This window comes from Typopeltis vanoorti, chromosome 15 (genome assembly GCF_054136105.1).
Source record: "Typopeltis vanoorti isolate ZY-2024b chromosome 15, IOZ_Tvanoo_1.0, whole genome shotgun sequence".
NCBI lineage: Eukaryota > Metazoa > Arthropoda > Arachnida > Uropygi > Thelyphonidae > Typopeltis > Typopeltis vanoorti.
The window spans coordinates 44,483,455-44,496,811 of record NC_143563.1 but is presented as its reverse complement, the minus strand read 5'-3'; the positions used below and the strand labels follow the sequence as shown (position 1 = coordinate 44,496,811).

Sequence of the window (13,357 nt, the reverse complement as noted above, 5' to 3'; positions counted from 1 at the left end):
CAGTTGACATTTTCAATGATTCTGCCTATTTTCATTGTCTTTGTCTTTTTATTGCTGACCTTCATACCATATCTATTACAACAGCTATTCAATTTAGTCAGAGAATCTTGCAGACTTGTAGCGGATTTATTTAGAAGTATAACATCATCCGCATAAAGCAAAGAGCTGACATTAACATCTCCAATTTTGATATCAGGTTTAATACCACATTCCTTCATAATGTGATCCATATAGATAATGAATAACAGAGGGGATAATGTACATCCTTGTCTGACACCAGATTTAACATTAAACCATCTTCCTGTACTTCCTTCAATTCTAACTGCTGACTCACAACTCAAATACAGACTAAGTATTGCTTGATATAATGCCCCATTGACACCATATAACTGCAGCGTATTGAATAGCTTCTCTCTTGGCACCTTGTCATATGCCTTTTCCAAATCAACAAAACTTAAATACAGATCTTTGTTATATTCCCATGCTTTCTCGACTATTTGTCGTAAAGTGAAGATCTGATCCTGACAGCCTCTATTTGGCCTGAATCCAGCTTGTTCTTCACCAAGCTTTTCTTCCACAATTCTTCTCAACCGTTTCTCAAGTATACTTGCAAAGATCTTGCCAGGAACACTCAGTAGGGAAATACCTCTGTAATTCTCACATTCAGTTTTATTTCCCTTTTTATATATGGGTACTATGAGAGCTCTACTCCAATCATCAGGAATTCGTCCCTCTGTCCAGGCTTTCTGAACTATGCAGTGCAGCCACTGTAAGACTCTTATACCACCATACTTCAGCATTTCTGGTCGAATATCATCTACTCCTGCTGCCTTTCCACATTTCAAGCCTTTGATGGCTTTTTCTACTTCAAGTATGGATATGCATTCCTGACTGCATGCCTGGTCAGTGTTTTTTATCACTGTGCTGTCATCACTGCTTGTTTCATTTAGCAGTTTTTCAAAGTAATTACTCCATACTTCAAGGATATCTTTTTCTCCTGTTTTCATTTCACCTTTATCATCTCTAATTCCTTTTACAGCACTCTTTCCTCCATTCCTAAGCTTCTTCAACAACCTCCAGAATATTTTGCCACCTTCTTGATATTTATTTTCTATATTCTTGCCAAAGTCCTCCCATGACTTTTGTTTAGCTAGTTTTACACACTGTTTAGCTTTCTTACATTTGTCTCTGTATTCTGTAAGAGTAAAAGCTGACTTATTTGCCAGGAACTTTTGATATGCTTTCTTCTTTTCCTTCACTGCCTCTTTAACTTCCTGTGTCCACCAGGGAGTTCTGATTTTTTTATCTTTGCACACAACCTCACCACAAGCCTCTCTGGCAGACTCAATCAATGTTTCCTTCAGAGTTTGCCACTGAATCTCCAAGGTTTGATTCCTGTTCTCAAACTCTTTCATTTTCTTTTCAATAATATTTCTGTATTTTAGTCTACAGTTTACATCTGAGAGCTGCTCAACTTTTATTCGCTTTAAAACTTTCTTACATGTTATTCTTTTCAATATGAAATTCAATTTTATCCTGCTCAAGACTAAATAGTGATCACTTCCAATTTCAAATCCTCTGTACACTCTGGTGTCCTGCACCAGGGAGAAAACATCACTATCAACAATAACATAGTCCATGAGACTTTTCTTATTCCTAGCCTCTTCTCTCCATGTGAATTTGTGCACATTTTTATGTTGGAACATGGTGTTAGTAATAACCAGTCCATGTCCTGAGCAGAAATCCAACAGATATTTGCCATTATTATTAGCTTTGCTCTTTTCTCCAAATTTTCCCAAAATATTTTTGTATGTCTCACAATCATTTCCTACTCTACTATTTAGATCCCCAACAAGGACCAACTTTTCCTTTTTCATTGTGTCAGTTGCTTTTTCTAAAGCCTCAAAAAATTCCTCCACTTCTACCTTAGTAGAGCCTTCTGTGGGACCATAGGCACAAATAAGTCTCATTGTCCAGTTCCCCATTCTCATATTTGCCCACATTACTGTACTTGAGACTGACTGCCATTCAAGAAGATTAGCCTCGTATTTTGTGTTGAATACTATGGCTACTCCTTCTTTTCCTTGATTGTTATTGCCTGAATATAGCATTTTGTATTTATTGCTCAGAAAGATCTCACCAGTTTTGGTCTTTTTTGTTTCAGTCACCCCTATTATGTCGATCTGGTACTTATCTAATTCCTCAGCTAGCTCCATTTCTTTGCCATTCAGGCTTCTTACGTTGATAGTACCGATCTTTAACTCTGGTGATGTTGAGTTGGGGTTTGTTTTCAGATTTGTTCCAGTAGCTGACTTTTCTCTGTTCGCCCTGGTTCCCTGGCAAAAACAACGGGGGCCTTGTTTAACCGGGCGACGCCCCAGCCGGCATGAAATTTTGTCATGTTGTACCATCATTTTTTATTTTGGTTTAACCAATAAGAATACAATTTGGTCGGCTAAATCCCAAATTGCCAGCCCATCCTCGTTCGTTCAGTATCAAAGTAGATACCCAACAGGGTGTACCACGAGAAGGTGAGGATTGGACATTAGGTCAGAAGCCCTGGTCGGTTCTCCGCATTCCTTTAAAGGCTATGTGGAGGTCTCCTCTCAGTTATACAGCTTTGACCCTTATTTTTAATGTCTGAAAATAGTGTAGGTTCGACAGCAGATTTTCTTGTGTTTACAAGATGAAAAACCTGCCTGCGCCAGACAATGGAGACTAGATTTGAAAGCAAGCCTTTCTTCATGCGGTTGAGTGCCGTAGAGTGCAAACAGCACTTCTACTGAGCTACACAGGCTGTCAGGATCAGATTTTCAATTTACGACAAATAGTTGAGAAATCATGGTAACATAACAAAGATCTGTATTTTAAGTTTTGTAGATCTGGAAAAGGCATATGACAAAGTGACAAGAGAGAAGCTATTCAAAACGCTAGGGTCATATGGTATCATGGGTCATCATATGAAGCAAAACTGAAGTGTTTGAGTAGTAAGTCAGTAATTAGAATTGAAGGAAGTACAGGAAAATGATTTAATGTTTAATCTGGTGTCAGACAAGGATGTACATTATCCCCTTTGTTATTCATTGTCTATATGGATCACATTATGAAGGAAAGTAGTATTAAACCTGATATCAAAATTGGAGATGTTAATCTAAGGTCTTTACTTTATGAGGATGATGATGATACACTTTTAAATAAATCGTATACAAGTCTGCAAGATTCTCTTATTAAACTGAATATGTGTTGTAATAAATTTGGAATGAAAATCAGCAATAACAAGACAACGACAATGAAAATAGGCAGAAACATTGAAAATATCAACTGCATCATGAATGGTGAACCTATAGAACAAGTAAGACATTTCATCTACCTAGGCGCAATTTTTATTGACGATGGGAATAAGAGAGAAATTAGCCAAAACACTAAATTAACTGTATACATTATTCAAGCCAATTTTAACTTATGGATCTGAGAGCTGGGTTAGAAGTAAAACACTTGCCCAAAGACTAGAGACCGAAGATTAAAGATGAAAGATTAAACGAGACTAATGATGAGAGTCCTGAGAAAGATTAGGGGCATGAACAGATGGAGTCAATGGCAATATCATATTAAAAATGAGGATATAAGGAAAGAACTTGCCACTGTCAGCATCCAGGAATGTGTTAGCACTGCTGATCTCAGGTGGTATGGTCACTTACAGTGGCCATACCACCTGTTGGCAGGAAAAACACCCATTGGAAGACCAAGATATAGATGGATTAACTGAGTTAAAGTGCCTTAGAATAAAGAAATATAAAATCTAATAATATTGGAGTTTTGACAGTTAACAGACTGATCTGGAGGAAAACTGTTGATAGGACGTTAGTAATGATGTAAGTTTTTCATGTAGCGATGTCATACTATCCTGTACTTTTTGAGAATGCATGTCAGGAATTTGATGATGAGTTGTATGCCCTATATGAGGCTTGAGAAGGTTAGATAAGTGTTTAGAAAGAAGATATGTTGGAGAGCATCTGCCGTAAACTATTGGACATGGAAGAATGTCTGTCTTGTGAACTTTGGCGTGTCATATATCTTGGAGTGATTGGCTATCTAGATTTTTTAGTTTTTTTTAAGGTCTGTAAATTCAAAAGTACTGGAGATTAGATCATTTGTTTTTAAGTGTGATAACTAAGTTGGTCCATTTCCGAATATGCAGAAGAGTCCGATAACATGAAGGTGATCTTGATGTCATAGTCTGCAAAATTTAAAACTACTGTTGAATTCCCTTTATCTACCTTTAGTATAATGGTTTCACCACTGTTATGTAAACATCTGAAGCTTCTTCCTCTAAAGCTGTGAAATTATTTTTGGCACGTTACTGTAAAACTGAAGTGCTAAGTAATTTTGTGGATAATGTCTCTTGAGGCATTATCCACAAAATTTATGTAGAAATTTAGTAGCTATTTCAACACTGGTCATAATGTCCACTTTTGGGATGTGTCATGGAGTGATGGCATAATTAGTCTTTGTTCAAAACTGAAGCTTCTATATTAAGATTCCAAAAGGTTCTGTTTTTGTGAACTCTGTTGTACAAATGGTTGAATTTTTCTCACAATCTACGTTTGCAATGTTTGTCTATTCTTGAGACCTTCTTCAAACATATGCTATTTATGACATTCCATGTATCTGGGGGATACTGAATTAGCCAGAGTACAATGTAGACAATTTGCATTTTGCCGAGTTGAGAATAAGTCTGATCTAGTCTTTTGTATTTTGGTTACACTAAGCCTTTCGTATAAGTACAGAAGGTAACTACTTCCATCTCATGTTCCTAAATCCTAACATACCAGTTAGGATTTAGGAACATTAGAACATTATTGTCTGAAATAATGCAACTTCTATAATCAAATTTTCAGCTGTAGGGTTAAAACTTTATTTGTCAAAGATCGATACTCAAATGATGATTAAGAAAGACTAGAAAATGTTCACAGAGGAAAAAGAAGTTAGTGACTAGATCAAACTATAATGGTCTTTTCTCTGAATGCTTAGCACTATGGATACAAAAACATTACTAAAGACCATACACAGCATTTAGACTGCAGTCTAATGAAAAACTTGGAATTAAATTAAAATGAAATACTGTATTATAATTTTTATGATAAAAATTCTTTGGATAAAAGAAGAAATGAATACCTAAAAATAATAAAGTAAATAACTGCTAAAGGCTTACCAGATGACATCAAATCCACACTGCTGGATCGTTTCTTAACCTTTTTAGTTTCAGGCTGAGAATATCCATTTATTGAATTACGGCGCTTGATCAAAGTTCTGGCAGGAAGGTTAACATTATCTTCAGAAGTTTCAATAAATTGAAAGTGTGAAGACATCCGTCTTACACACAAAGACAAAATCGTAATCATGACTATTGCCTCCACAGCCATTAGACAAATATGAGTTTCTAGCATCTGAAATTAAATTTATTTATTGATTTATTCTTGATTTACAGAATACATGATGGAGAAGAAGCATTTCTAAAATTCTGGCCTATAAATTTTTTTTAAATAATTAAATATGATTTATTATGTTATTTTTACCTGTAAAATAATATATAAAATAGATCTATGTAATGGTTAGACAGTGGTAGTGCAGATCCTAACACAGAAATTTGGTCGATCCTTTAGGTTTCAGGTTCACTTGACACAATCTTCCTATTTAAAATTCTGATATTTTACAACCCACAAATCCTGATTCTCAGCCTCATAAACCCCCAATTCAGGTTTGTGATATTTCTCAATCTATATATCCAGGTTTCTACAATAATATTAATTTTCTGAAGATAGTGGGTAATAGATAATCTGAATTGCATGTTGAAGTTTTAATCAACTTCCTGGTATGTACCCTCAAGGAATATTCAGTATACACTACATCAGAGGTGTTCAACCCGTCGATTGCGGAGCGATTTTTGTCGATCTCGTGTATTCTTCCTTAATTACAAATTTAATTAAAACTGAAAACATATTTTATTTATCATTATTTTGTATTATTTTTAATTCGCTTTAAGTGTATTGCTATTGTTTATTTATTTTTGTTAAAATTGTCAAATCAGTAATTTTCTTATAAGTCCAGGTAATTGAATTAATTTGGATCAGTGGAAGTCAAACAGTGAGCCGAGTGAATATGATTATAAGCAAAGTGTAAAAACTAGATTGTAGCTTAAATATTAAATATTCCAAAGCACATTACATTGAATTTTTACTTAGGTTAAGTCCCATGTGAATATTGGGAAAAATTAAACTTTTTTGTCACATAGTTTGTATTAGATGTTTTTGTAAACAACTCTTTTGAACCTAACTGTATATACTGCTTTAATAAGAATATGTTAGAGTGTTAAAAACAAAGGCAATGTTTTTGTCGGCAAAACTGTACATGGCTGCATTAGAAAGATTGTTATTGAAACTTGTATGTATGAGAAAGGCTTGCAGGCTCTAAGTGTAAACATTTCTGAAGTCAGTCAGAAAGAGTTCAAACAACTTTCCGATGGCTGTCAACTTACAATCAAAAGAAAGCGGAGGAGAACAAAAGGCGTACTGAACTTGAAACTTAAGATGAAAAACTCATACCAATTCTTTTGGAGGTTGCCAAACTTCATGCGAGGTCTCAGAGGAGGCCTAATAAAAAGGGACTGAAGCAAGCAGAAGGGGTCCTAGTTCCAGAATTGATGTCAGAGAGGAGACCGCCTAGTCCAGAGTCACCGTCAGAGAGACTGCCCAGATCCACGTTGCTTGAGAGAGGAGTTTTCTGCTTCCAGAAAGGAGCTTATCAGTTCGAGACATCGATAGAGAGAGACCACTTCAAGGCCACAGACAAGGTTTCAAATTGCCAAAAGGAAGAGTTCCAATTTCCGGAGAAAAGTTTCCAGGCCAGGTTAATGTCAGACATTCACCAGTGTGTTGCGTTTTCATTACAATTTGATGAATCAAATGACTTCGCTGATATTGCTCAGTTAACGGTATTTATTCGCATGGTATTTCAAAAATTATTCAAGTAAATAAGAACTTTTGAAAATTATACCATTATTGGGAAGGACTAGGGGAGAAGACATTTTTTCGGCATTTGATGAATTTGTGAAACAACACAGACTTCCGCTTTTTAAACTTGTGTCTATTACTACTGATGGTGCTCCTGCAATGATAGGTAATAAATCAGGCTTCATTTCATTATGTAAAAACAATGACAAATATCCAGATTTTTTAACGTACCACTGTATTATTCACCAACAAGTACTGTGTAATAAAAGATTAAACACAAAAGATATTTTGGATATTACATTTAAAATTGTAAATTCTGTTCGAGGAAAAGCCCTGCAATGGCAGTTATTTAAATTACAGGCAGATGATGATAGGGAACTTCTGTTATACAATAATGTTCACTGGCTCAGCAGGTCAATTATTAGAAAGATTTCTTGTATTAATTAACGACATAAAAAATTTTCTTGATGAAAAAGGAGATATTTATCCACAATTGAGTGATAAAAGATGGTTGTTACACTTATCATTTTTAGCAGATTTCCGTACGAAATTAAGCAATTTAAATTTGGAGTTACAAGGTAGAGATAAAAATTTAATTGACATGTTAAGTTAAATAAATACTTTTCAACAATACTTACTTTTATTAAAGAAAAATATAAATGACTGCAAATTTAGACATCTTCCATATTTATTAAAATTTTTTGAACAAAATCAAGAAATGCTTCGCTATGATTTAAAAGAATTTATTCATGAAATAGAATTAGTTGAAGAAATAAATTCAAGATTTAAAGATTTTAATAAAACTGAAATGATTGTATCTTTTATCAATAATCCATTTCAAGAAAACTTGATACATCACAGAAATTTCAAATAAAATTAGTGGGCTGTTTGATATAAACCAAGCTGAAGTAGAACTTGAGATAATAAACATTCAAAATAGTTTACATTTAAAATCAATAAACAATGAAGTCATTTGGAAGTATGCACATGAAGAATTCCCAATATTAATGATACTGCACGAAAAAATCTGTGTTTTGGATCGACATACTTGTCAGAATCCACGTTTTCAAATATGACCGTCATAAAAAATCAATTAAGAAACCAAATTACAAATGAGGGGTGCTTAAGGGTCAAAGCTGTATAACTGAGAGGAGACCTCCACATACCCTTTAAAGGAATGTGGAGAACCAACCAGGGCTTCTGACCTAATGTCCAATCCTCACCTTCTCGTGGTGCACCCTGTTGGGTATCTACTTGGATACTGAACGAACGAGGATGGGCTGGCAATTTGGGATTTAGCCGACCAAATTGTATTCTTATTGGTTAAACCAAAATAAAAAATGATGGTACAACATGACAGAATTTCATGCCGGCTGGGGCGTCGCCCGGTTAAACAAGGCCCCCGTTGTTTTCACCAGGGAATCAGGGCAAACAGCGAAAAGTCAGCTACTGGAACAAATCTGAAAACACACCACAACTCAACATCAGAGTTAAAGATTGGTACTATCAACATAAGAAGCCTGAATGGCAAAGAAATGGAGCTAGCTGAGGAATTAGATAAGTACCAGATCGACATAATAGGGGTGACTGAAACAAAAAAGACCAAAACTGGTGAGATCTTTCTCAGCAATAAATACAAAATGTTATATTCAGGCAATGACAATCAAGGAAAGGAAGGAGTAGCCATAGTATTCAACACAAAATACAAGGCTCATCTTCTTGAATAGAGGCAGTGTCAAGTAGAGTGATTTGGGCAAATATCAGAATGGGGAACTGGACAATGAGACTTATTTGTGCCTATGGTCCCACAGAAGGTTCTACTAAGGTAGAAGTGGAGAAATTTTTTGAGGCTCTAGAGAAAACTACTGACACAATGAAAAAAGAAAAGTTGGTCCTTTTTGGGGATTTAAATAGCAGAGTAGGAAATGATTGTCAGACATACAAAAATGTTTTTGAAAAATTTAGAGAAAAGAGCAAAGCTAATAATAATAGCAAATACCTGTTGGATTTCTGCTCAGGATATGGACTGGTTATTACTAACACCATGTTCCAACATAAAAATGTGCACAAATTCACATGGAGAGAAGAGGCAAGGAATAAGAAATGTTTCATTGACTATTTATTGTTGATAGTGATGTTTTCTTCCTGGTGCAGGACACCAGTGTACAGAGGATTTGAAATTGGAAGTGATCACTATTTAGTCTTGAGTAGGATAAAATTGAATTTCATATCGAAAAGAATGAAATGTAAGAAAGTTTTAAAGTGAATAAAAGTTTAGCAGCTCTCAGATGTGAACAATAGATTAAAATACACAAAGATTATTGAAGAAAAAATGAAAGAGTTTGAGAACAGGAACCACACCATGGAGATTCAGTGGCAAGCCTTGAAGAAAACCCTGATTGATTCAGCTAGAGAGGCATGTGGTGAAGTTGTCTGCAAGGATAGAAAAATTAGAACTCCATGGTGGACACAGGAAGTTAAAGAGGCAGTGAAAGAAAAGAAGAAAGCATATCAAAAGTTCTTGGCAAATAAGTCAGCTTCTGCTCTTAGAGAATACAGAGACAAATGCAAGAATGCTAAACAGTGTGTAAAACTAGCTAAACAGAAGTCAAGGGAGGACTTTGACAAGAACATATAAAATAAATATCAAGAAGGTGGCAAAATATTCTTGAGGTTGTTGAAGAAGCTTAGAAATGGAGAAAAGAATGCTGTAAAAGGACTTAGAGATGATAAAGGTGACATGAAAACGGGAGAAAAAGATATCCCTGAAGTATGGAGTAATTACTTCGAAAATTTGCTAAATGAAACAAGCAGTGATGATAGCACAGTGATAAAAAAACACTGACCAGGCATGCAGTTAGGAATATATATCCATACTTAAAGTAGAAAAAGCCATCAAAGGCTTGAAATGGGGAAAGGCAGCAGGAGTAGATGATATTCAACCAGAAATGCTGAAGTATAGTGGTATAAAAGTCTTACAGTGGCTGCACTGCGTAGTTCAGAATGCCTGGACAGAGGGACGAATTCCAGACGATTGGAGTAGAGCTCTCATAGTATCCATATATAAAAAGGGAAATAAAACTGAATGTGAGAATTACAGAGGTATTTCCCTACCGAGTGTTCCCGGTAAGATTTATGCCAGTATACTTGAGAAACGGTTGAGAAGAATTGTGGAAGAAAAGCTTGGTGAAGAACAGGCCAAATAGAGGCTGTCAGGATCAGATCTTCACTTTACAACAAATAGTTGAGAAAGCATGGGAATATAACAAAGATCTGTATTTAAGTTTTGTCAATTTGGAAAAGGCATATGACAAAGTGCCAAGAGAGAAGCTATTCAATACGCTACAGTTATATGGTGTCAATAGAGCATTATATCAAGCAATATTTAGTCTTTATTTGAGTTGTAAGTCAGCAGTTAGAATTGAAGTACAGGAAGATGGTTTAATGTCAAATCTGGTGTGAGACAAGGATGTGCATTATCCCCTCTGTTATTCATTATCTATATGGATCACATTATGAAGGAAAGTAGTATCAGGTGTGATATCAAAATTAGAGATGTTAATGTCTCTTTGCTTTATGCGGAAGATGTTATGCTTCTAAATAAATCCGTTACAACTCTGCAAGATTCCCTGACTAAATTGAATAACTGTTGTAGTAGATATTGTATGAAGGTCAGCAATAAAAAGACAAAGACAATGAAAATAGGCAGAATCGTTGAAAATGTCAACTGTGGTGTGAATGGAGAACCTGTGGAACAAGTAAAACATTTAGCTACTTAGGCACGATTTTTAGTGAAGATGGTAAATTAAATATGGAAATAGACAACAGAATCAACAAAGTTGGTATGGTAGGAAGTCAATTGAATAAATTCATATGGAATAAGAGATAAATTAGTCGTATACAAGAGCTATACATTAGCTGTATACAAGACATTGTTCAAACCAGTTTTAACTTATGGATCTGAGAGCTGGGTCAGAAGTAAAACACTTGATCAAAGACTAGAGACCGTAGATATGAGAGTCCTGAGAAAGATTAAAGGCGTGAGCAGATGGCATCAATGGCAATATCATATTAAAAACGAGAATATTAGGAAAGAACTTGACATTGTCAGCATCCAGGAATGTGTTAGCAGAGCTAATCTCAGGTGGTATGGTCACTTAAACAGAATGGGCAAGGAAAGATTAGCAAAACAAGTGTTCTCTGCCAGGTAGGTAGGAAAACGACCCAGAGGAAGACCAAGATATAGGTGGATTGATACGGTACGAAGTGCCTTAGATGATAGAAATATAAGATCTGGTAATGTTGGAGTCTTGACAAGTAACACTGATTTGGAGGAAAATTGTAGATAGGAAGTTAGTAATGATGTAAATTTTTCATGTAGTACTATCATATCCTGTACACCCCTTGAGGGTACATGGCAGGAATTTGATGATGATGAAGAATTACAAATGATCATTTGGATCATTGTCTGCGATTGGCCACTTCTTCATATCAACTTGACTATGAAAATATTGCGAGGTCCAAACAATGCCAAATTTCACATTAACTTTTTTTTAATCAACCAGCATTTCCTGTAACTTGCGAGTTTGTAATCAATCTGTTGTTTTTTTCTAACTTTGGTTTTCCAAAATAGAGAAATAAATATTTTATTTCAATATATTTGTTTTTTTTTGTTGTATTAAAATTTTAAAGTGATAAATAAATTTTTAAATACACAAATAAAGTTTTTTGTATTTTTTTTTTAATTGTTTATTTGTGCGTAATCAGATATCAGGTTGGGGGAACGTGATCTATATAAGAGAGTAGATCGTCGAATAACTTATATATAAGAGAGTAGATAGCCAAATAACATTTTATAGAAAAGTAGCTCGCATAGTAAAAAAGGTTGAACACCACTGCACTACATGATTAAATATATATTACTCTTAGTCTTATATTAACAATTTTCCTTCAAATTAGTCTATTACTTCTCAGCATTCCAATATTGTCATATCTAACATCTTATACTTCTAAGGCATTTCTGGCTGAATCAATCCATCTAGACATTGGTGTTCTTTGGGTCTTTTCATCCCATCTTGGCATTAAATAACTATTTTGCAAACTTTCTTCTCCCATTCTGTTTAAGTCACCATACCATCTTAGATTAACCCTACTCACATATTCTTGAATGCAAGCAATGTTGAGATCCTTCCTAATGTCTTCATTTTTAATATCATTCTGCCAGTGATGCCATCTATTTAGGGTCCTAATTTTTCTCAGAACCCTCAATATCTGTGGTCTTCAATCTTTTATCAAGTGTTTATTTTTAACCCAAAACTCACAGATCCATACTTTAAACTGGTTTCAATACCATCTTTTATACTGCTAGTTTGGTGTTTTGGCTAATTTCTCTCTTATTCAATATAAATTTATTCATTTGGCTCCCCACAATATCAACTTTCCTTATTCTGTTGTCTATTTCCAAATTTAATTTGCATCTTCCCTAAAAAAGTGGAAATATTTTACATGTTCTACAGGCCCTTCACTGCAATGCAGCTGAAGTTTTCTGTTTCTCCATTTACATAGTTTTATTTTTTTTATTGCTGATTTTCATGCCAAATTTATTACAGCTGTAAAAGAGAATACTAGAGATTTGCACTGGATGTATTTAGAAGTACATCTGCATAAAGCAAAGAGCTAAGTTTGATATCTCTGATTCTAATATCAAGTTTAATGCCATTTTCTTTCATAATGCAATCCATACATATGAATAAGAGTGGCAATAATGTGCATCCTTGTCTAACACCTGATTTTACTTCAAACCATCTTCCTGTATTCCCTTTGATTCTAACTGCTGACTTGCAAATTAAATACAGACTATGCACTGCTCTGTATAATGTTCCATTCACTCCATATAATTATAGTGTTTTGAAAAGCTTTTCTCTGGACAGCTTGTCATGCCTTTTCCAGATCTACAAACTAAGTACAGATCGTTATCATATTCCCACAATTTCTCAACTATTTGAGAAGTAAAGTAAATATCTGATCTTGACAACCTCTATTTGGCCTGAAACCAGCTTGCTCTTCAACGTTTTCTTTCACTATTTTTCTCAATCTCTTTTCAAGTATGATTAAATAAACCTTACCTGGAACACTAAGTAGAAATTCCCCAAATTCTCACATTCAGGTTTATTCATTTTTTAAAATGGGTAGTATGAGAGCTCTACTCCAATCATGCAGAATTCGACACTCTGATCTATGCAATGTGGCCACAGCAAAACTTTTATACCTCCATCATGTTGGAGGCTTAATGGAAACTTGCTACCCTTGTCCATTCTACAAAAGATCAGCTCCCTCCTCTCTCAGTA

General features: G+C 34.8%; 1 protein-coding gene across 1 annotated transcript in view; it reads right to left on the bottom strand.

Annotated features, from left to right (window-relative positions):
• LOC150098723 (SUN domain-containing ossification factor) overlaps window positions 1-13,357 on the bottom strand; it is a 265,907-nt gene that overhangs the window by 39,340 nt on the left and 213,210 nt on the right. The window contains exon 13 of the mRNA XM_090405371.1: window positions 5,213-5,447. Within this exon, the coding sequence (XP_090261497.1) occupies window positions 5,213-5,447 (235 nt within the window). The remainder of the gene's footprint in view (window positions 1-5,212; window positions 5,448-13,357) is intronic.